General features: G+C 31.9%; 1 protein-coding gene across 2 annotated transcripts in view; it reads left to right on the top strand.

The window, feature by feature from the left end:
* Nucleotides 1-21,307, top strand: part of LOC110999543 — a 34,091-nt gene extending 12,784 nt beyond the window's left edge. The window contains exons 2-8 of one of the 2 annotated variants that reach the window (XM_045631232.1): nt 567-650; nt 12,721-12,786; nt 15,179-15,295; nt 16,212-16,320; nt 18,631-18,718; nt 19,213-19,311; nt 19,701-21,307. In XM_045631232.1, the coding sequence (XP_045487188.1) occupies nt 567-650; nt 12,721-12,786; nt 15,179-15,295; nt 16,212-16,320; nt 18,631-18,718; nt 19,213-19,311; nt 19,701-20,012 (875 nt within the window). In that variant the 3' untranslated portion in view covers nt 20,013-21,307. Of the gene's footprint in view, nt 1-566; nt 651-12,720; nt 12,787-15,172; nt 15,296-16,211; nt 16,321-18,630; nt 18,719-19,212; nt 19,312-19,700 lie in introns of both variants that reach the window. The other variant, XM_045631231.1, reaches the window with a different exon arrangement.
* Nucleotides 21,308-24,445: the final 3,138 nt, after the last annotated feature.

The following is a 24,445-nucleotide window of genomic DNA, read 5'->3' as shown; positions in this document are numbered from 1 at the left end:
CAACGGGAATGGACCACCATCGAAAGAAATTGGCTATGCCAAAAAATAATCTGGAATTCTGTAGAACTTTTTGTATGGCAATAGTTTGAATATGAACTCAGAACCTTTATTTGTAATGAGTTCATTTAGCCATATTCTATATGGAAAAAAACAAATTTCTATTTGTGGAAATATTTTAATTCATATTAATTAGAAAACGTTATAATATATTTTAATACTGTGATAATGTAGTGATAAAATAATATAAACATTGCCTATAATATACGACTCATGTGAATGTAACTTCTATTCTACCTTTTAAGATGAATTTGCATGCTATTATTAATTTGCTCTGTGGCAGAATATGCGAAATTTAGATTGTACCACCATAACATTTTTGTACTATAATTTTGCAAATAAATTTATTTATTTATTAGAGAAATACATACATTATATGTATTAAATGTCAGGAGTATCTGTATAGTATATATAGTGTATGAAAGAGCAGACTGCAGTAGATACTAAGTAGTAGGTAGATTTGTTTTTATACATAAACACATAAAAATATTAATAATAATAATTTTCAGATGAAAACCAACGGATGAAAACGAGAAAGTCTCATCGCTCCAAACGTTTCGATTCACGGAAAGCTCGCTCGAAACGTCAAACAGGTATTATATTTTACAAAACGCGGGCAAATAAACAGGCTTTGGGCAAATAAATACGTTAGCAGCCTTTAGATTTTCCTACAATTGCCAACTTATATAAAAAACTAATAAATTTTCTCTTAGAATGGATTACAATAATTAATATTAATAATTATTAACAAAAATAATGACATAGTTTTTTTATTATCTTAGGCGTAACAGTGTTTATTTTATATTTTAATAGAATTCAAGCCTTAATTAAATTATTACACAAATAATCTTATTATAAGCGGAAGTATTTATATTATTAAAAAATCTACGAGTGATTTGGCTTAGCAATCGGCTTTCATATCTGAGGTAAAGGGTTCGATCCCCGCCCTGTACACCAATGGATTTTTTTTTTATTTTTTTTTTCTAACACACACAACAGTAACTCAAAAAGCATCCCGAGGAAACCGGGTTGCCCAAAAAGTCGATGGCGTGTATCAAGTACAGTATTCTGATCATGAAAGAGATATAGTTAATTTGAGGCCCAGACCTAAAGAGGTTGTAAAGCAACTTCTACTATTTATATATCTGAGACAATATGTAGTAGTTTTATATATACGTAAATCTCTCCACCAAAAAATTAATTTCAAAGAAAACTATTCCAGTAGTTTATTCCTATAAGGCGTAGTCTACATGACAAAACTTTGATAAATATTTATCACAACCTCTTACTACTTAAAGATTATGACTTAGCATAAAATGATGGATATCAATTTGCCTTCCCCATTTGACGCTGATAAATAACTGACAGCGAAACCTTTGGTGACAGAATAATAAAGCGATGTTTTTATCCTATTTAAAATACTTAATTTAATTTAGAGAGATGTGATTTTCAGAATGTATGGTTTGTCTCTGTTGTTTGAGTAGTGGAAAGTAAATATACTTACTTGTATAATATAAATATTGAATGAAACCTATGTAAAATTAACGAATTTTTTTTATCATTAGGAAACCTATATATTATAGCAAAAAACGTAACTCAATTACAACAAAAAAATACGAATATCGTTTGAACAATGTGAAATAAAATAATTAAATTTTGCGTGAATGTCATATCTTAAATTTGGTGCCTTGGAATCTCAGCCGTCCATGAAATATTTTAAGAAATAAATAATAGGTAAGAAAAAATATGGAAAAATGTCAAAAGATTATAGCCCCACGGGACGTATATGTTATGCTCCTATATCCTTGAATAGATATTAACATGCGACATCAATTAAGCCACGCCCACGCCGATCTCATAGAAATTAGTGGTGCGTATATATTAACTAATTGATTGATTTCTTGGACAATTGATGGATTACAGGCCAAAATAAGAATCTAACAAAGTAATCTATTTAATAAAAAATAGACAACAAAATTGTTCAACAACCGTTTTGAATCTTGATGAAACAACATTTGTGTTCGGATTAGGCACTGAAATCTGTTTATATAGGTAAAAAGAAATGTGCAAACTCTAATCTCTCAAAGGGGTTATATCAGTAGGATATTTATATCTCAGTTCGAAAAATCATTTTTGAATCATATTAATTCGCGTAAAAAAGTTAGTAAAAAAATACTTTTACACTAAATTACGTTAGTATAACACAAGAGCGACCATTTCTTAAAAGGCTGGCACCGCACTTGCGAACCTCCTGGCAATGTGAGTGTACATGAGCTATCACTTAACAACAGATGAACCTTCTACTCGTTTGCCTGTTATATAAATATATATATGTAAAAAGATTGCATTCACATTTTCGATATTATACGTAGGTATTTTATAACTTATACTGAAAATGCATTATATATTATGTTGTACTTTAATAAAAAGATAGATATGTAACATACTTTTATACCTATTTGAGACTTATTGTACGTTTCGAATGGGATAATTGTAATTATTTTAGTGTTTAGATAAAGCTTAGAATTTTAACAGTTTTAAATATTAACAAAATTATATATACGAATCGTCTACAAATATATACGCGTACAACCACGCCTACACGTAGACCGCGACGTAGGCGTTTAATGTATTACCAAAAGCTTGGGAAGACATTTTTTATAAGGTGTATAATTTAGTGGTTTTTATAAATAACTTATACTTTATTCTATTGTGTGGATCCGTTATGATAAGGGATATGAATTGTAAGGTACGTTTTCTTTTTCAGTCTTTAAAATTTGAGTTTGATCGATATATTAGTTAATATCATATAACTCTGAAAGAACATTATCTGTGTCATCACAGATATGTTGAATTATATTTATTCTCCTAGATATAAAAAAACAGTTACAGTCTTCAATAGTTTTTGCTATCGAAAATATATTAATGACATTAAACTACACCATTTGTTATAAAAAAACATAGTCTGTACAGTCATTAGTTTATATAAATAAACCAAAGGATATTATAGCAAATAGTCTAGCATACAACATACAGTTCACATCATTACTTAAGTCGTTAGCAATGTTCAAGAATGTTGTCGTACTTTATAACGGCCATCTAATTTACATAATATCTTGTCATGGGTTATCAACGTTAAAATATGAATTATATCTATAATTTGACAAAAGGCTGTTGAAAACAAAGTCAGAAATCAGATAGTTTATTAATTCTACAAATTCATAGGAACTTCTGTTTTTTTTATTAAATGAAAAAATTAAAATTAAAATATAGAAATGCTAAGGTTTTTTTGAGTAAAATGAACTTAAGGTAATTTGTGGAAACTGATGTAATGATTACAGCTCCTTACAAACATTGTGTAAAACAAAAGAGCTTGGCAAGAGTGGCGAAGAGTTTATTGCCAGTTCTTCTCATCCGTTCTACGGATTGACTTGATTTGAGGACTACAGTAAATGTATAAGTAGAAGTATTTAATATGACGTTCATAAGTGTACATTGTGTTACCGAAATGAATAAATGATGTTAAATTTGAGTTTAAAAAGACCGTATTACAATTTTATAAATAAAATATTATGGCGTGACTACAGAGCCCAAATCCGGTTTTATAAATATTTACCATAAGTATTATAGTTCTTTCTTATAGACATAGTAAATTCTCAAATATTTGTTTAGTATAATAAGAAGAACACTGCATTATATATCTATTTTATATGTTAGTAAGGTATAGGCGTTATAAATTAGCAAAAGTAACTCAACTTTAAACGGATTAAATTTTCAGGCATCAGTAAGACGATTCTCTGCTGCTCTCCACTAAGTGAAATGTTTCCATTAAATGAAGGGTTTTTTGTTGAAACTTATTTAATTAAAACGAATAACGATGAGCAGTTTCTTTTATGTAATAGAAGACAAACAGTGGCTATGTTAAGTGATGCCGCCGCCCATGGATAATCATATCGCCAGAAGACCAAATTGTTAACTTAGTCAAACCATAATCATAATCTGATATAAAAAATAAGGTTTAAATAATTGTCTCAGATATCTATTACACTTTAAATGAAGTTTATTTGATATATACTAAACAGCTGATCACAACCATCCACCATCTTGTATTTTAGTTTGACATTCATATAATAATCGCTAATTCTGTATTTGATTTATAGATATACGACTTGGCCAAGCGTTGCTGTAGCTAACGTTTTTGTTATAATACATAGTATTATATTATATACTATTAATAAACTAGGGAAACGGTAGGAGAATTTATGTGAAAAGTAGATAGGTTATGTGAAACGTTGATACTTTTAACACCACGCCATCTATTAATAGTATCAAATAATAAACAAAAATTTGCAATAAAATATTATTGCGGGAATGACCAAACTGCATACTGTGAAAATGTGATTGATATCGGTTCAGTAGTTTAGGAGTCCATCGCGGACAAACAACGTGACACGTGATTTATATATCTGTATAAGGATATATCAAACAATCAACGATTTTTAAGTTAGTATCAGGGAGACAATATTAACCTTAATATGGGCTTGATTGAGTAACTACAATGCTTTTACTTACAATTTATGGTTTCAAAAGATTACTTTTGTGGACAAAAGGCACAGTACTGTATAAAGTCAGGATGCGATTGATAATGGACGAACGATCCAGTGGGCGAGTTCGGTACCTTTTACTTATAGTTGTGTCGGAGGCTGAGCGAAGCATTCTCAAGTTATTATCAGTGTAAGATGAAACTGAACAACTTTTTTAAAATTTAAACATTAAATTATCATGATTCATGTGCACTTTTTACCTTTTTGTTTTTCATGTATCATGTATTAGTTTAGTTTATTTTATTCCTGTTATTTTTTTCTTCTTATTACATATGTAAAATGTATTTTTGCACTTCTTGTCTACCTTATGTAATTTAATACTTTCTTTTTCTTCTCTTTCATTATCTTATTTATAGAGAAATATGTTTATCGGTTAAAAAATAAAAACAGTTAAGTATATCTTAATTATATAAATGTTCAACTTTCTAACTGATTAATGCAATTTTAAGATTAGATTTATTATTACTCATTCGCCCTCTGCTCTTTCTTAAACTTCAAAATAATTAAAATTATTAAGCTTTGAAATGTTTTAAATGCGACATATCGCTTTAGTTCCAGCTGAGAGACCACTTAAAATGTAGAAAAAGTGTGAAACCCAACTTGAATGTGCAACGAGTTTTTAAAATAAATTAAATTTATTAAAACGTTAGAATTTTAACATGAAAACTCTATTCTAGCTTTTGTCTTTATATTTTCTAGTTGGTTTGTTTTTCATTTTATACGGGTTTTTATTAAAAAAGGCTGAAGATGAAGAAGAGAAGAAATGGAGCCAATTGCAGGAGGCATATACATAAAAAATACATTTTTTTTTGTGTGTATTTTGTATAGATGGATGAATGTTTCCAGGAATACATGAGGCTTATAATACTGCATTCAAATTATTTCGCCGACAAAAAGTAAACAAGAAGCACAAAAAACTGGGTCACTTCAGACAGTAGGATTTATAGACGTCCGCATCTCTTAATATTTCAGATGGTGGAAGGATTAAAGGCTTTCCACCGAAATTTTACTTGTGCCATAAAACTCAAATGGAACAAACATGCGTACAGATATTTGCGAAATTTGGTTCATGCACCTTTGTGTTGAATCATGTTTCTATTTAAAAAAAATTAAAGATTTTCATGTTATTTAACTAAAAACTTTTGAAAATTAACTATTATTATCGTGTTTTAGTTATACAGTGTTGAAATGAAATTATTTTCTGTTTATTTAAGTGACACTTCGTTAGGCGCATGAAAATCGATTTTTTACGGATGAAACGTCACGAAGATGTGCAGCGTTGTCGAAGAAAAGGGAGAGAGCGATTGAGACCGATTGAGAGAGAGAGAAAGGGAGATCGAGAAAGAATACACGATATTAGAAGTTTTGATGGCGATTCTGTCACATAACGTTTTGTGCGTTAAACGCAGATATTTTATCGATTTATATTATCATCAGTACGTATATACTGTATGCATTGTGAATATAGATATACAAATACATGGAGTAATCATATTGTGGTACATGATCATCTATTGGGGCTTTTGCCTCAGTAATAATTAATTTACAAAGATTTTCACTTCTGACATGTGTACTTTGTATATGTCAGTTATATAGCTCGCGCTATTTCTGGCGTCATTATTTATATTTTTACTCCCTTATTTGCCTATAAGCCTACGAGATGTCCAAAAGTGATGAGTGAAATCGCAACCCATGGACTATTATCATACCGTACCACACATTTACCTTTTTAAGTGGGTGCGTTGCCAGCTGAGTATACTTTTTCTTTAAACAAATGAAGATCATTTCTCCCAGGGAAGACCCGACCGGGAGTCGTGTCCACAGTTCGCTAGTTCACGAAAAAGTCACTTATAAAGCGGACAGTGGAAGACTTAATACCATCCAGGTGATGCTGGTAAAACAAGGCAGGAGGAATTAACATAAACAACTCTTCAGAACACTCTCCATAATACACCTTGTAGAATACATATACAGACGTAAATTATGCATACAGTTGCTGGCATTTCAAAACCATAAATATTTTTTTGTACATGTATATTTAAATTAGTATTCTCACCTTGAATGCGAAACAGCTATAGTAAGCTTTATTCCCTTTTACATTGCAAATAGTGTTTATTAATTTCATTAAGAATGATCCAATTCGTAATAGTACTGAAACTCCCCTCTGGCGTTGAAATTAAAATAAAGGTGAAATTACGCAAATACTGGTAAATTACTGGGTTTTAAATTGATTGCGGACCACTCCCAAAAAGCTTACGCAAATGGCATATAGCCTGGAGGTTTTGGGTTTGATTGCTGTTGTAGTATTGGTATAATGTAAAACAAAATAAATAAAAATTATGAGTTATTTAAAGTCTGAAAAACGGACAAATTGAATGTGGCCAAGATTTGTCTCATATTTGATTCTTCAAAACTCTGATTTCTCTGTGCTTTTAAAATTTTGCTTTAAATATAGACATATATATATATATATATATTCATGCCTATATTTTCTTTAGTATGCTTATATATTTATTATTGTCATGCTTGTGCAGATTTTAAGTTGGTGCCTGGTAGATATTACCCTGTTTTCCGCGCTCAACGAAAAGGTATCGCAATACAACGAGAAAATGCTGCCCTCTTTAAAGGTACACTGCCACAGGGATCAAAATTTTAAAAGTTGTTGTAAGTTTCTTAATATAAATTTTTAATAATTATGAATACTATTTAGGTTAAAGACAATTCTCTATATTTGTGTGGTATAAGTTATATTAAAATTAGAAGACATAACCTAAATATAGAATACGTGGCAGGCAACGAAGGTCGATATTTGTACAAAGCAGAGCCAACGAACACAACCACGAACCTCATTCAATTTGTCACACAAACTGAATATAGCAAAGTGATAAAAAATACAATATAAAAGCACGAGAAAGTGATACAACTCTGAACAAACAATTTTATTACAAAGCCACCCTAATATTTGCAAATATCATTGATTTGTCATAAACCTTGAACTTAGACATGCAATTTCTTTGGCGCACTTAACTATGAACCACTTATACGATAATGAAATAAAATAAATGAAAGTGTTTATTATTATATCGGTTTGAGTTTTAATAAAAAATAAAGAAAAATAAAATACGTTTACTTTGGAACATAAGATTATCAAGGTATCACTTATTCCACTTCATTAAATTTGAACCTGTAGGCATCCCTACGCATCGGCAAAGAAGACAGAGGGCCGAGAGAAAAAGTCGGCAAAAAAACTCTCGGTGCTCTTTTAAAAAAGCAAAATCATCAAACAAAACCTTACTTTTTTTTAAACTGTTAAGGTAGTGTTTTTCTTTTACAATTTACACGTACAGGCATTGTTTTGTTCTCATAACACAATGTGTGACAGAAAGTGTCTAAAGATCTATTAATAGATAAAAAGAAAGTATTTAAAAATTTTCACCGAAAAAATTGTCCTAATTTAATTAGAAATGAATTCAATAGAAAGCCAAAGGTTAAATCGTTTACAATTTTCAAAACCTTGACCCGCTCCAAAATAAAATCCAGACCGAGTTCAAATCAATAAATTTTAATTTTTAATTTGATACTTTCCAGTAATATTCGATCAATTATTCCATTACTTGTCTACGTATAGTTGGACTATTAAATTTTTATTATCTCACAATATTGTGAAATTATGTGAATATTTATTTAAGGTAAAAAAAAATATAATGATATAAAAAGATAATGGTAATTTGTGTATTTATAAATGTAATTGTAAAGTATATTTTCAGTATGTACATAATACCTATTTAGTAATTAATAAAAAATACTTCAAAATATGTAGCAACATTCTACATGGAATTCAATAAACTAACCAAAAATAGCCTCCTATAATTGATTTTTTTTTATTCTTCCAATATCCAATAATGTAATATTTAAATTTATTTGAATACGTTAAAAGTGTAAAGAAAATAGGTTTTGATCCATTATATTACTCGAATGTCAACAGTAACTAAATTAATTTTCCCCTAATATGATGGAAAACTTTGCTGTAAAGCTTTTACGTTACAAACTTTTAAACTTATAATGGACTGGATTCTCATTCAATATTTACTTACATTTTTATTAAGGAATATTGGCCTGTAATTTTGTTAGTCTTCATAAAATATTATAGATAAAAAGTAATGGGCCCAGCGTAGTACTGAACTTTGAGGTTGTACATTTTGACCATCGGCTATGCTTGAATACAAATACGTGAAATAATAATAATAAACATTATTATAAATATAATATGGTTGTGTTAAATTAATCTAACGCTAGTCCCCACACGGCCACTGTCCTGTGGTGTCCTGGGTTAAAAGCAATTCAATGGTGCATGTTTATGGTAGGGGAGCCCACGATGCTAAATGGGGATTTACTCGAGCGTCGTGGAGACCTATTGGGTTGCAAAGCTTAGATGATAAGAAGAAAAAAATGTTATATGATATATACCTTTTCATCGGTGGGGAAAGCGGCTATAGATGTTTAAATATGTAAAAAAAAATTGTTGCATGGACATACTCGAGCGCGTCAGATATTGATAGCATCAATGTTCTACGTATTTTTAATAATGTACGTATGTTAATCTGATCATTTGCATGATGGGGGTGGTTGTACGTAAGGGTTAAAAATGAAAAAAAAAATTTAATCGAGCGCGTCAGGTTTTCTAAGGGGGTGTTAAGTGCACCAAAACAAAAGCTCTCATTCAATAATCTGACGATTTCGATCTGACGCAAACTCGCAGCCATTATTATAATGTGCAAAAAAAATTCGCCATTTTGAAATACTCGAGCGCGTCAGATTAAGATATATATGGTTCAGATTTATATTTTAAACGTACTGTCTCATAATCTGACGATTATCTAGAGGGATTTGCCTGATCTGACAAAAAAAATATTAGAAAAACGGTTCACCCTAAAGGCCATGCCTGCAATACCATTCCTGGGCGCTTAAAATTGTACTTATGAGCTCGCTGAGTTCAAAGAAATAATATTTCTATGCGTTTGAATTCTCCCAGCTCGAAAGTCTGATAGAAGTTTCATAGAACCCTATTTTTGAAATTTTCAAACCCCAATAACTTTTGAATGGATCAAGCAATTTTCCCGCGGTTGACGGCGATCGACGCATTTTTTAAGCTCTAATTATTTAATTTCATCAAAAACGATAATCCGATATGAAATGTCGAAGTTATGTGATAGAAACACTGTTTTCGGTTTTCTTTCGTTCACGATATCTCTCGAACGAATCAACCGATTTTGACCAGGTTGGTGGCGATCGACGTCGTTTTTCAAGCCGTAAGGTGGATTGTTTGATTGAAGTTGATGGATAAAGCCGTTAAAAAGTTATTGCAAAAAAACACTTTCAAAAAAACAAATTGTTATTTTTTTAGATTTTTCAAAATTTCTCAAAATCTATCGGTCCCCATCGGTTCAAATTCACATGAAATCTAATTTTGAGGGAAACGCGGAGAAGGAAATGTAGGCATCACGCAGCTGCACGCGTTTATCCCACGAACTTTATCGACGAAATTTTGTTATTTCGGCTTGCGGAAATCGTCAGATTATATATTTTTCAATATTCTTGAATTATTTCATTCAAAATAAAAAAAAAATTAGCTACGCTCGAGAATGTCAAGATGACGTTTTTTTTTTACAACTTTGCTGCCCTCCCCTCTCTTTACGTCACTCTCAAATTGTCAGATTAGTGGAATATACACTTTTTAGGATGTGATTAATTCACACTACCTTAATCTGACGCGCTCGAGAATGTCTGATGATCAATTTTTTTTTACTCATCTGATCCTGTATCCTTCACGGGTGGCCTTATATATGGGCCTCATATTTGGTGGAGGTACTGAACCGGGTACAAGGTATCCCCCTATATATTAATCTGCCGCGCTTGAGTAAATCCCGAAATCCCCTCTTGGGCTCCCCTACTATTAAAACAATCTAAAAAAAATAGAAGGAGCAGTGTTGGCCTAGTGGCTTCAGCGTGCAACTCTCATACCTGAGTTCGTAGGTTCGATCCCCGGCTGTGCACCAATGGAATTTCTTTCTCTGTACGTATTTAACATTTGCTCGAACGGTGAAGGAAAACATCGTGAGGAAACCGGCATTTCTTCTAAGGGTCTATCCAAAAAGTCAACGACGTGTGCCAAGCACTAGAGACTGATCACCTACTTGCCTATTAAATTTAAAAATGATCATGAAACAAACCTAACCTAAAGAGGTTGTAGCGCCACTGATTTATTTATTAAAAAAATACTCTTAGGGCCTGTTTCTCAATGTATGGATAAAGTGCCAAATAGCTATGCAACACATAAATTATTCGAAAGATAAAATTTCCAAATAAGATACTTCACATTTCATGACGTATAGCGCTATCTGACAGTCGTGAAACGCAAAAATATTGTTTATCCTACAAATAAGTAACAAATAGCTTATTTGGAACTTATCCGGACATTGTGAAACAGGCCCTAATTGAGCTCACGCACTGTGAACTAAAAATTATATAAAGAAATATAATTAGATCAGATATCGTTAGATCTGAATCTAAGAATTAGGTTTTAGACCGCATAAATTAGTGTTAATAATAAATAAATATATGCCATACATTTTGGAATTTGGAGATAATATCTAATCTAATAGATCGTTCAATTTCCTTAACAGCCTCTCAAAATCATATCAAATTTTCGTAATGCTTAATTCGATTACACAGCGAAGGGATTTACCTACCAAATTGTATTCACTTAACTTTTAACTTAATATTTGCAATATTTAGCTGGATTTTTCCTATCAGACTCGATGAATTATTTAGGTCTAAGTCATGTCGGTTTACTCACGGTTTCCCTTGCTGTACAAACATTGGGTTTAATAAATAAACTCATCTATATACAATTGGTGGACCGAGAGAAAAACTACGGTGTCATTGTCAAGAGACCCCAATTATATTAGACTTGGTAACTTGATAACGCTGTATAGAAAGGAAAAACGATGGTTAATCTAAGGAAATGTAGCGAAAACTTTGTATTTCGTATGAAGACAATGGGTGAAAAAATATATTTAATTCTTGAGACAACAAAAGATGCGATTGTGTCTTGTGAAACAAATATATTTCTTCTTTCTTCCTTAAATGTTTGAGGCTTGTATTGGATTTATTATAAGAGTTCTTTCTCGCAAGTAAAATAAAAAAATAAAATTTATAAAACTAATTTTTCTTTTTATATGAAAGAAGATTGTATACGTACTTTAAAATTATATATGGTAATGGATAAAAAATAATATTCCAGACAAGGGCTTAACCTCAGATTTCATCAGTTTCATTGACAATTTAATTTTATAGACAAGTAGGTAATTCTGTACATGTCATTGATTTGGGTCTGAGGCATACCGGTTTCCTTACAAAGGTCAACCCTCAGCGTACAATTTAATTAATAATAGAGAAAGAACCGGTATAAGCCACAAAATATTTGTTAAGAATAGGGCGCTAAGTACTTCTTATAATTTTACAGTAACGGTGTCGCAGGACTGTTTTACTTAACTTTTGGCTTTTTAGTAGGACATAGAAACATAGAAATCGTTGAGAAACCATGCTTTACAGTTTTAGGCAAGCTGCTAAAAAACTGTGCTCTCACATAAGTAATAACCGCTATTTCATAGTTCTGTGGTAACCAAATGAGCCCATTGATTAGTTGTGTGGTACTCCTTAGCCTAATGAAACAGATTGTAGAATTCATAGCTTTGTTTATTATTTTATTTCTTTTAAATATCTAAAACCGAATAATTCTTAACACACACTTATCACTTCAGTTAAATAATATAAATACGAAAGCCTGTTGATTTTCTAAATCTTTAGAAAAGTAAAATACAACATAATTTTTTTCCGGTTATATCCTAGCTTCCTTCAGTGTCGTTGATCGGAACCCCTACACGGGTTAAAGCCTATTCCAGATTTTTCCAAATATATAATTTTCCTTATATAACAAAGTGTAAAATATCATAATTAAGTTTTGTAGATTCTCATCTTAGTAATAATTTGTTTTTAGATACTTCAAGAGACATCACAGACACGACGCGCCGTCCACAACCCCTTTCATCTCGGATATCAGCAGGTAAGGAAGGTTTTAATTAACAAAGGTTATTAGATTTTTTAACGTTTCTTACGGAATATTTTAGTAAAAAGTTGAACACAGAATCAGTAGTTGTTGATTTAATTAAATGACAGCATTAACATTTTCAGAGACAAATATATATAAGTATAACCGCATTGTTATATTAGACATTATATATCATAGTTACATTGTATAAGTTTAACCTATTGTGGATGCATCTAGTGTGTTTGTTTTGTGTTTTATTTTTGACTTTGTTTTTATTGTAAGGATGTTTCTGTTGGTTTCTGAATAAATAAATAAATACCACAGATATTTGTTTGTTATTAATTTTCATTATGGATCAGACGCCGTCGGTTTGGCAGAAATTTCATCACGATGTTTTTATTATAACCATAAGAAAAAGTTGATGCTCCGATTGTTTCATAGCTGGAATTTAAAAGCATCTGCTGAATTCACATAATTTTATAGCTTAGCAATTATCACATGTATGTGAATTAATATCAAGTAGTATAATACAACTAGATTGTTATCATTCTATTAAAAAAATCGTTAATTAGTTTAGTTTTAGCCAAAATGCACATTTTCTGTTAATTTTGTAGTATTTTCTGTTGACAGTTATAATTCAATATCTAGTTATTAGTACATATTTAGGCTTTGATACTATGTTTACCATGATTATTTTATTTTAATACAGGCTGATTAAAAAAAATCGACTTTTTATTTTTTTCATACTGGATTTCTTTATGACCCATTGGCGTCAGGTAAATTCCGAATATCCAGAAGATTGATGCATGTTTGTCAACTGTCGATATTGTGAGACAAAGTTTAAAACTTTGTGATTGATTATATAAGCAATCCCCCTCATTTACATTTTATTACTTCGTATATACCGGGATCGCGAAAACTTTGCTCTTTAGATAATGGACAGCAACTAGGAAACCGATAAAGCGGCTTAATTTTCAATAGTATATAGCTATCTATTATTTAATGAAAAATATTAAATAATAGATAGTTATATAGTTATTTATATACTTATCTAATACCGAGAAACTTCTATTTACGATATTCTTTATAGACAGAAAATCGTGTAATTTATTGACGCATTTCTTTAATTTTTGTATAGACAGTTTACTTATAAGAGTAGAGGCAGGTTCGAGTCCCGGCTGTACACCAATTGACTTTTACTATCTGCACGGCAGGCGTAAAAATTCGAAGGCGTATGTCAGGTACAGGAAGCTGATCACCAACTTGCCTGTTAGATGGACGAATGATCATGAAACAGATACATAAATATTATGATCACACCTTAAAAGCTTGTAGCGCCACAGATTTACATTTTTATTTATTTTTATTTCCTCATAATTTGCATTCACATCCAATTTTTTAATAGTTGCAGCCGTGATTCAAACCTCGACCTAAGGGGCGAAAATACCACGCTTGGTTATGTGAGCAACTGCACCAACACTGCTCATTGTATTGTATAAAACAGCTTTCAGCTAAAGCATTGCTTTTTGATTGATGCGTCCTTTGTTTAGTATAAGTACCGAAATTACCAATACGGCCATCATAACATCATTCACATCGCCTCCTAAAAATTTAGAAACATATTAGATTGAACGAACATTTGTTATGTTTCACTTTTCGTAAAGACAAATAAATGCGAGCCTTCAAAGGCCGGCAACGCACCGACTAAAAATGGGTGTCTATGGGATGCGATTACTGCCCTTTTGAGGCGTCCCGCAGACTCGTTTGCACCCCTATTATATAAAAAAATACCCATTCGCTTGCGGCGAAAAATGTTCTTCACAATTTCTTTATAATATTTTGTGACCTACTTATAATATTGTACGCATATGTTCCTTTCTGGCGCGTTTTTTGATTTGCGTTCCCTTGACAATCTTATCCTTGAAACTGATATTCATGAAACTGAATTCTATCACTCCACCTTTACTGAGTTTTGAAACTGCTTACCGATTCAAATCAAACGAGCTCAGCCATAATAATATTGTTGAGCAGTTCTTTTCTGTCTCATAATTATAATACATATAAATAATTATAACTCATCATTCCACTCATTGAAGTTTAGTAATACTAGTGTGAAAATTTCATAGTTTTTTTAAATACTTTACCCTAAGTTGATGTCTCTTTTTTTAAATTTCCATACTAGGGTTTCCTTATATAACTTATATAACCTGTTTATCATATATAAGTTTAAGTTGACGAATTGTAAAAAAATAATCAGAACATTTGTTGTTCTCTTATCCCCCGAGAACCGCTTTAATTTATTTTTATACAGACACATAGATAGTAAGACAATTAAGTTATATTGAATTAATTTATTTACATTTGCACGTATAAATACTGAATGTCACTAATGTATCCCAAGTTTCAGAATGGAGTGGAGCCACCGGTGGGCCCCCGGCGGAGGTGATATTGCGGCTTCATCCCACGCCGGTCACAACATATCCAGCACCGCAAATCACAGGCAACTTATCCATTACAGAATTGGGTAAGTTTCAGCAGTATGTTGTGTAAAGTTGTCCATAACGGCAGTGAACACATGTGGATGCAGTAAGTGATTTTCACTGAATTTATCCTGCGGCAGATTTATATGATAACTGCTCAAATGAATAATGTATTAAAATGGAAATATTAATTATCAAAATATATTTATTAACTTATATAACAAGATTAAGATCCAAGTTTAAGAGGCTCATACGAGGCTTTATTTACAATGGGCAAACGAGCAGGATGTTCATCTGATCTTAAGTGAAATCGCCGCCAATGGACAAGCACACAACCAGAAATCTCGCAACTGGTACAATATTATCTTGAAGATCCTCAGTTGAATTGGGTCGGAAATACTTCAGTGGGCAGCTGGTTACACATAGTTATGGTACACAAAATCGTTGTCTTCCTCGACATCCAATCATGGAACTCAGCTGTCGGTATAAATCTAACAACTCCTTCTAACACTCTCTCAACGCCAAGGAAAGTGACTCGTACTCGACGATCGAATCACTCTTCTTGCTGGAGCTGGGGAGCTTAACAACAGTTATCGCCTATGTTCTGAAAGCAACAGGAAAGAAGGGGTTTTTGTGTTGTTTGATGGAAATGTTATTTTCGAAGTTATACTTCTTTTGACGCGTTAGGGAAATATGATGGGAGTTACAAAAGTACATCCTGCAGCTATATTCAACATTTTGTGATATTTAAATAAGTTTTATTTAACTGGAGCATTATAATCTTTAAATGTATTAAAATACCTTTTTTCTATGGTTAGCGTTGTTTTTTACAAACGTACAATTAAAAAAAATATCTTATTACGCCAAAGAAGACTAACTTCTAACACGTGTACATAAGTACACACGTTTTTTTTGTTTCATGTTCCATTGCTTTTATCTTCATAGATTTACAATTTACAGACGGCAGCGCGATAGTAGTTCGCGCAGAAGAAGCGTTAATAGTAGCATTCGTTCTTCTACTATGGGTAGCAGCAATCGCTCTTTTCTTCAACCGCTGGGGCAAGATCAGGTGCGTCTATAAGCTGTACGTAGTTCTTGATTTTATTAGTTCTGTTTGTGTTAATATAATTGCACACCACTCAATGCGACGGCAATATTTGCTGCAATTAAACATAGACATAACATTAATTACCTACAAAACACACACAAAATAGCAATAATTAAAAAATATGAAAAAAAAATGAAAGATATTTTTTTTTTAAGAATAATGTGTAATGTGTGTATGTGCAGTGGTTGTAATTGGCCCTGGGTAGACTGTTCCCCAGCGTTGGTCATTCAGCAGCTAGTTTGTGCCTCAGTTGCAAAAGGGGGAAAATAGTGTAATAAAAATAATAGACATGACAACATTACTCAATACAATAGCTAATATCCGGGCTTTACAGCAAATTTGGAGCTTGAACTATTGTGCCTTCACAGAGCTTAGCTTAGCTAGAATGATTAATAGATTAATTATCAGAACAATGAATATATTTGTTCTCTATATTTTAAAGGCTCAGATAACGCTTACAAAACGACCACTAAAATTATAATAAAATACGGCCCTACATTTACCATATATATATATCTCCAAGATAATACTCAACACTCGTTCATATGTTTAAATTTTGTTAAAAAAACGCTTTAGTATGCTTCGCTTTTATTATATTTGCGCTTTGATATATCACTGTGATTGACGCTCGACTAACACAACGAACGAAAATTTTAATTCCACCATTCGTCAAAGAAAAATGGACAATCCAGTTCACACAGTTTTATTGTAAAAGTTATACAATTTTGAGCATAGTCCAAGCAACATATTTAAGTATAAGTCGAGGCTTCGAAACGTTTACTTACTGTTGAATACGTGATATTAAATTTTGAATTATAACGCACATTACCAACAATCAATGATGCTTTGACCATTTAGAATTTAATTTATAGCGAAATTCAGCTATTACTGGTATGGCTTATTATGCATGCATGAATTTGGATGGTAATTTCGTATAATCAAATATATTAAGCAATGCATTTAATTCTGCTTAAATGTCTAATCATAGTGCGAAACTCTTTGATATGTTTTTAGATACAGCTTCAACCGCATATATTTAAAAAATTAACTAACTTGTTCGCCATTTATCAATAATAATAAATCTTAATATATATATATATATCACGTGTCACGTTGTTTGTCCGCTATGGACGCCTAAACTACCGAACCGATATCAATCAAATTTGTACACCGTCTGCAGTTTGATCTTACTTAAAAGATAGGTTACATCTCAATTTTAAACTCGCAATATTATGTGTTAAAAGTATATTTATTATATATTATAATATATTAAATCTATACTTTATAAAGTTTCTCTTTGATCACCGCTTGAAATGAACAATCTGTGTAATTGAGTAAAATTTACAATAGAGGTTAAACCGAACAGTCCTACAATTGCTTTTGACAATTAATTAGTTCCCTTAAAAGGTTTGTAGACTGTAGTTTTCATCTTTGGAACTTCTTATTATTATCTATTCCACAAGGGCTTATACAAAATCAGTTATTTTGTCACCTTTTATTAAATACCTTTGAAGTAATAAAATTTAGACCTAAATTAGAACAGAGTTTGAGTACAGCTTGCATTTCATACCTTCCATTCACCGGAGCGCTTGTAGTTCTTTAATACCCCTAACAGCTGATTATACTCACTATGTTTAAGAACACAAAAAACATGTATGCAATTCACATATTATAAAACTACAATGTTTAAGAAAGTTTGTATAATTAATGAAATGTAAATAAAAATTAATAAATTTCATTTAATTTTATAGTTGAATCAAATTACCCTTTACTTTATTTCTAAAGTTTCTTCACTGTATACTTATCATATACACATGATTCCTATCTCACGTTAAATTTAATGAAATTTGTCTCTGTATCTCTTTAACTGTCGTTACATCGACTTAAAAATCACAACGATGATAATAACGTTTTCACTTCAATGTTATATTATATTTGCGGAAACTCTCTACTCAGGCTCTGCCTACCTACGAAACAAGAAAATTCCACCGGTATCTGTCCTCTTTCATATCCCGCCAGATTTCAGCTATTATAGCACGTTCTACTCTGTCAGTCCACAGTCTTACTCAACGATACGGATGTCGGTATTGGCCCTCAGCCATTTGGCCGACTTAAGTATACTTCCTTCACTACACGATTTTGGCACATACGCTCAAAGTGCATCATCCATAGTAGCCAAAATATTATTTGCCTGTATTCTTGTGCAGATAAACATAATTTACAGCCAGCTTTCAAAAGAGAAATGTGAGAAGATTCACACATTTTTTTCAGAATGCTAGAACCATATCAACCTAAGTTTCAACAACAACATCGTCAAAGCTGTGTTCTCGCCGAAAACACTATCACCGTACCACCACTTGTAAGTTGTGCTCCTAAAATGTTTTTAAACCAGCGAGATTAATATTATGACAATTAATAATTATGACAATAAGCGACATCAACAGCGTGGTTGCAACATCAAAGTGTTTCCAAACACTAAATAAATGTGTCAGGGACTAAGATTTCTGTATGTTTCATGATCACTTGTCAATCTAATATTCAAGTGGGTGATCAGCCTCATGTGACTGACACACGCCATCGACATTTTGGGTCTAATTCGAGCCAGTTTTCTCATGATGTTTTCCTTCACTTCACTTCAAAGTTAAACACACACATTGCACATAGAAAGGAAGTTCATTGATGCACAGCAGGGGATCGAACCTATGACCTTAAGGATGAGAGTCGCACGATGAATCCACACAACACATCTAGTGTTACGACCAATGGTCGTAGGTTACCTCTTAATCCTTATATGGGTTATAAGGATTTTTTGGTATTGCATACTACATAACTTGATTTTATCTTAATTAACAGCATAGAGCATCACTGTCGAGAGGTTGTGTGTCATACGACTGCGGTGGAGCCTTTTCTGCTTATCAGCCTTGTGGTTACCTTTCCCATCGGCCTAGACAGGTATGTTTACAGATTATTATAACAAAACTTTTCTAACAAAATGCACATTCTAATTAACAATAACAATCTGCAAACGACTTAAAGTCAAAGTCAAAATTTATTTATTCATATAGGTAACATACATACACTTCAACGTTAAAAAAATAAATATTTAATGACTCTAATTTTACATTTTCTGCCAGTTCTCAAATCAAGGGCGTAGAACGGAAGAGAAGAACTGGCAATAAACTCTCCGCCACTGTTTTTAGTCGCCAATTTTTTTTTTACACAATGTTTCTAAGGAGCTGCAAAGCACGGTTAAATACGTATAATACTCACAATAACATCACTTGTCTAGAACAATTATATCATCAATTATGAAAAGGGAAAACATGCCATCGTCTTTCCAGAACTCCGTCTTCGTCGGCAGCATGGGTGGTATGGCTCTCATACCAGAAAGTCCACCACGCAGATCGCGGTCAGCTGCTGACCTTCCAGCATTAACCACACCCTCAGACCACGTTCCTACCACGTCCAGGTCATCCAGGGCCGCCAGCCTACACACAGTTGATCTGAGAGTGTGTGTACCCTCACCTCGCGCTTCAAGAGCTGCAAGTCTACATTCAGCAGACATTCCTACTGTACAAGTACACGTCAGAGGCTCTAGTACTAATATCAATAGACCTAGGAGTCCTAGACGACTAACCATTACAAATGTCTAGAATTGTTTTGTAATGAGACGGACCAATTTAATTTATGTATGCACTGTGAAAAGGAAGCTTTATTTTTCTATAAGACGAATTCTAAATTTAAGATTGTCATGTCTTTCAAGTAGAGTAGCGTCCTTATATCTTTCTCCATATCTAACTATTATATATTCTAAATAATTATTCTAAACATCAGAACTATATATATCATAATTATCATTAGGAGTCCTTGATACATGTAAGAGACACGCTTAGTTATTCCTTCATTAAATATACTTAGGTTAACGTAAGTAATCTGGTAACCATTCAGTACCAATTCCCTTTATATGGCCTCCATAAAATACGCCTATTACGCTTCCACTCTGGTTCTTACACATTACATCAATATCATTAAATTCTTCTGAGATGTACAAACGAAATCGGGTAATTTGAAAGCAAGATCACGTATGATCCTGTAAATAATGAATGAATATTGCCATTAGCGAAAATATTAAAGCAATCGAATCGACATTCGCATTTCACTTTAAAATCAAAATGTATGACGTCGTCATAATGAACTAGGAGACTTTAATGAATTTCATGTGTTATACCATACATATGGGTCACGACAATTTAATTAGCAAACGAACCAATACCAATTCGTATGTTTCATGTTGCGCTGCGGATGAAGCATTTTGCCTTGTCTTACACATCTCGTGACATAAAGTTTGATTAGGTATGGACACCCCGCCATTTTGTTTTTAAAACAATATGACGCTGTCAAATTGAAAGAGTTGGCGTTTTTCTCATCCGCTACACTCTTGACAGAGCGATCTTGATCGTTATGTAGTAGTGGTAATATAAGGGGCTAGTTGGCGTTTTAATATCACCTTAACCTGTGAGGCCTTTACCTTAATATTTAACACTCTGTAGCCCAGGAGACTTCTGTGCTTCTGGAAAGAGCTAGGCTTGTTAAATTAGCCAGGACTTGACGAACCATAGATTTATTTTAAGTCTAAGTGTGGAAACTGAGTCCACCAACTTTAAACCTTAAAAACTTTTTAGCCCTATCAAAATCGTCCTTATCTTATTCTTCGATATAAAACTGTTTTGTTTATATTTAAGTCAAACATATTTATTGCTCAATATTAATTTCTTTCAAAAGCCTAACTTTTTTGACAGTTGTAATGCAATGCTAATTTTTTCGAATATCTAATTTACAACCAGCCAGGAATAATTTAAATATAAACAAAATCGTATGATCTGTAGTCTTGTCCTTGTCCTTTTAATATAATATTTGGTATTAAGGGTGACCATCCTTGCCTAATAGATAAGTATTGTTATTGCCAAAAATAACATTGTAAATACTATTGTATTGTCATAGTAATAAAATACTTTAGAAATACCGTGGTTTGATTTTCCCTGTTTTTTTTGGAGATAAATATACATTTTTAAAAATCACCTTAACACGTTTAAGTAACAATCATCTTTTATTTAGAAGTTAAAGACGTTAAAATTACTGTGAAACGAAAAAGTTTTTCATTCCATCTAAATTCACGCACAGTCTTATTCTGTTTCAAAATTAAATTGAAAAAAAAATCATTTCTCTCTTTCTGTCAAATTAGAAACACAAGTGGATGATATGGATAAGAGAAAATACAATTGTACTGTAGATAAAATTAACATAATTAGACTAGTTGCAGCATATTATATTTAGACTGGGTTCGATTTTGTAACACTTGGACCTAAGGGCGTTGATACAATGGCATGGTAAATACGGTATGGACATGGAATACATTGAGTCTATTCTATAAGTAGATTGGATATTCCTTGACGTTCTATGTATGTACGTATCTGCTTTTCTCTATTGGCATTTCGAAAAAAGAGTTGCTAACATATAAAAGAGCACTTAAACATATTGCCATTGGAGAATATAAGAGAATGAATTGATATATCGTATGCATTTAAGATTAAAGAAAGATTTGATTACTCAAACCTTTTGGGTACCCTATATCTAGAGACAACCCGAAATTTTAACTAAAAAAATCTCCAGGCATCCATTCCATTTTTCAACGCCTTTCGGCAAAAACTTACTGATGATCAAATCTGATTATCACTGTACAGTACAGTACTATTAATAGTTCACAGTTCCTAACCTCACACATAGAAAATTTCCTTCAGTTTTTTTTTTGTGTTCAGGTTAGGTTTGTCTAATTGTGTTTCTGGTATTAAATCTTGTACTGTATTTTTCTTAGTATCAATGTATCAGTGTTCCGAGCGTTGGCAAGAATTTGTAATAAATAAAAACACACTTTTTAACTGGCATGGCATTTAGACATGTAATTTATTTAATTCTAGTTTAACCACATCACTTTTAGCATTAAAGATTCAGTCAGGTGTACACGTGGCACGCTTGTTCAGATGTTGTTATAACTTTAATAAGTCAAACATACGTCCAAAAATCAAGAGGAGGCCTTTACCCAAGAAAGTTCGTCGGGGTACTCAGGGTCCATACTGCATAACACAAAGTAATGGAAATAATAATAACTAACGTAGACTTAAAGTATAATAATTATACTAACACTCATTTGATTTGTGATGTTTACTAGTTGGAACTGCTTCGGCGACCACGACGAAAATCGACAACCTTTAAAAGTCAAAAGTCAAAAATCATTTATAAATGTGATAACACAATGTACACTTATGAACGTCAAAAAAATAAATATTAAATGATTCTAATTTTACATTTACTGCCAGTTCTCAAATCAAGGGCGTAGAACGGAAGAGAAGAATTGGCAATAAACTCTCCGCCACTCTTTTTAATTCCCAAGCATTTTGTCAGCTGTGAGAAATTCACTTGCCTAAATATATTTATTTATTAAGGAAACAAAACAGATACATCTCTATACAATAAAAAAATTAAATATATATATATACATTGGATACATCCACAGAAAGTTTCACTCAAAATAAATAAGATACAACGCAAAGCAAAACAACATATGACAGCACAACGTTTAAAAATCAGGAGAAGAACGACAAGATATACTCAGGAAATCATAATGTTTAAGTGATGAGGGTAGATGTTATGGCATCTTATACAGACAATGAAATTGCCTAATTTGGAAAATCGTGGTAGAAAGTTAGTTAACTGTTAATTTATTTCAGCTAGTAATCCGACTTACATATTTTAATGTATAATCAACCCCGTTGTCGTTTAACGACATAAAACACATAGACACATAGAAATTTTACATACTGATGATATATTTGATTGTGATGAATTCCTTTCACGTTTGCATATTTTCTTTAAGAAGCATCTTACTACAAAATGTGTACAATTAGATGCAGTGTTAGCTTCACCGTGCGATTCTCTATCCTGAAGTCGTAGGTTCGATTCCCGGCTGTGCATCAATGGATTTTCAGTCTATGTGCGCAGTTAACATTTGCTCGAACCGTTAGAGGCTCGAACACTGATTTATTTTTATAATTAGCTTTTGTTGCCATAGAAAAACAATTTCCTGAACGGCTCTTGTGAAATATAATTCTACTTAAAATATATCCCATATTTCATTTAATATCAGGGTAGCCTAACGTTGGTAGATTTTTAATATATAATGCGTATTCAAATAAAACTTCTCACATATATACGTAATACGGGTCATTGTGAAGTTTAAATAAGTTTACCATGTAAAACAACTGTTTCAACCCAAATTTACTGAAACCCTAATTAAACTTTGCCAGTATTAGAATTATTGAGATGAAACTAAGTATTTTTAAGTTTACCTTATTAAAATTTAATTTAATCACTTTCCTTCTAGGGATTTTCGATAAAGAATATGTAAAGAACTGGTTATATTGTTTAATCAACATAAAATATGTATTTAATTAAAAAGCAACTATAGTGGACAGTAAGAGTACCCAAGATGCTGCTTGATTAAGCAGCATCTTGGGTACTGTTACTGTATTGCTTGAAATTAAGAAAACTAAAATTTAACATTAAAAAATTACAATTAATACTTAATATTTCAAAAAAACTAGAGTGTTACTGCTAAACAAAGTCAAAGTTTACCTCTTCAAATATTTCCTCACGTCCTCTTTGGTGAGATAAGATATGAATTATACAAAGTTAGATAAAACCCGAAACATTGGCGAGTAGAACTAATTAATTATAGAATTTAATTCGATTATACAACATAGTTCGACAGCAATGCGATTATAGCCCTCATACAATTTTTCACTATCATTTAAATAGTTCGATTTGTCTTCAGCCTCAAAATAGCATTCAGTTTAGACTCAATCATGACAAGATTAATCAATATAATATGTAGAGAAAGTTGGACTTACAATTACATATATAATAGTAATAACTTTACGATGCCCTAATCCACGAATAAGTTTTACTGTCAAATTCCTTTGTGTATGCTGATAAGACCTTGAATAAATGGTACGCCTAAAACGTGAATTAA

The sequence above is a fragment of the Pieris rapae genome, chromosome 14 (genome assembly GCF_905147795.1).
Source record: "Pieris rapae chromosome 14, ilPieRapa1.1, whole genome shotgun sequence".
Classification (NCBI taxonomy): domain Eukaryota; kingdom Metazoa; phylum Arthropoda; class Insecta; order Lepidoptera; family Pieridae; genus Pieris; species Pieris rapae.
This window is presented reverse-complemented; position numbering and strand designations above follow the sequence as displayed.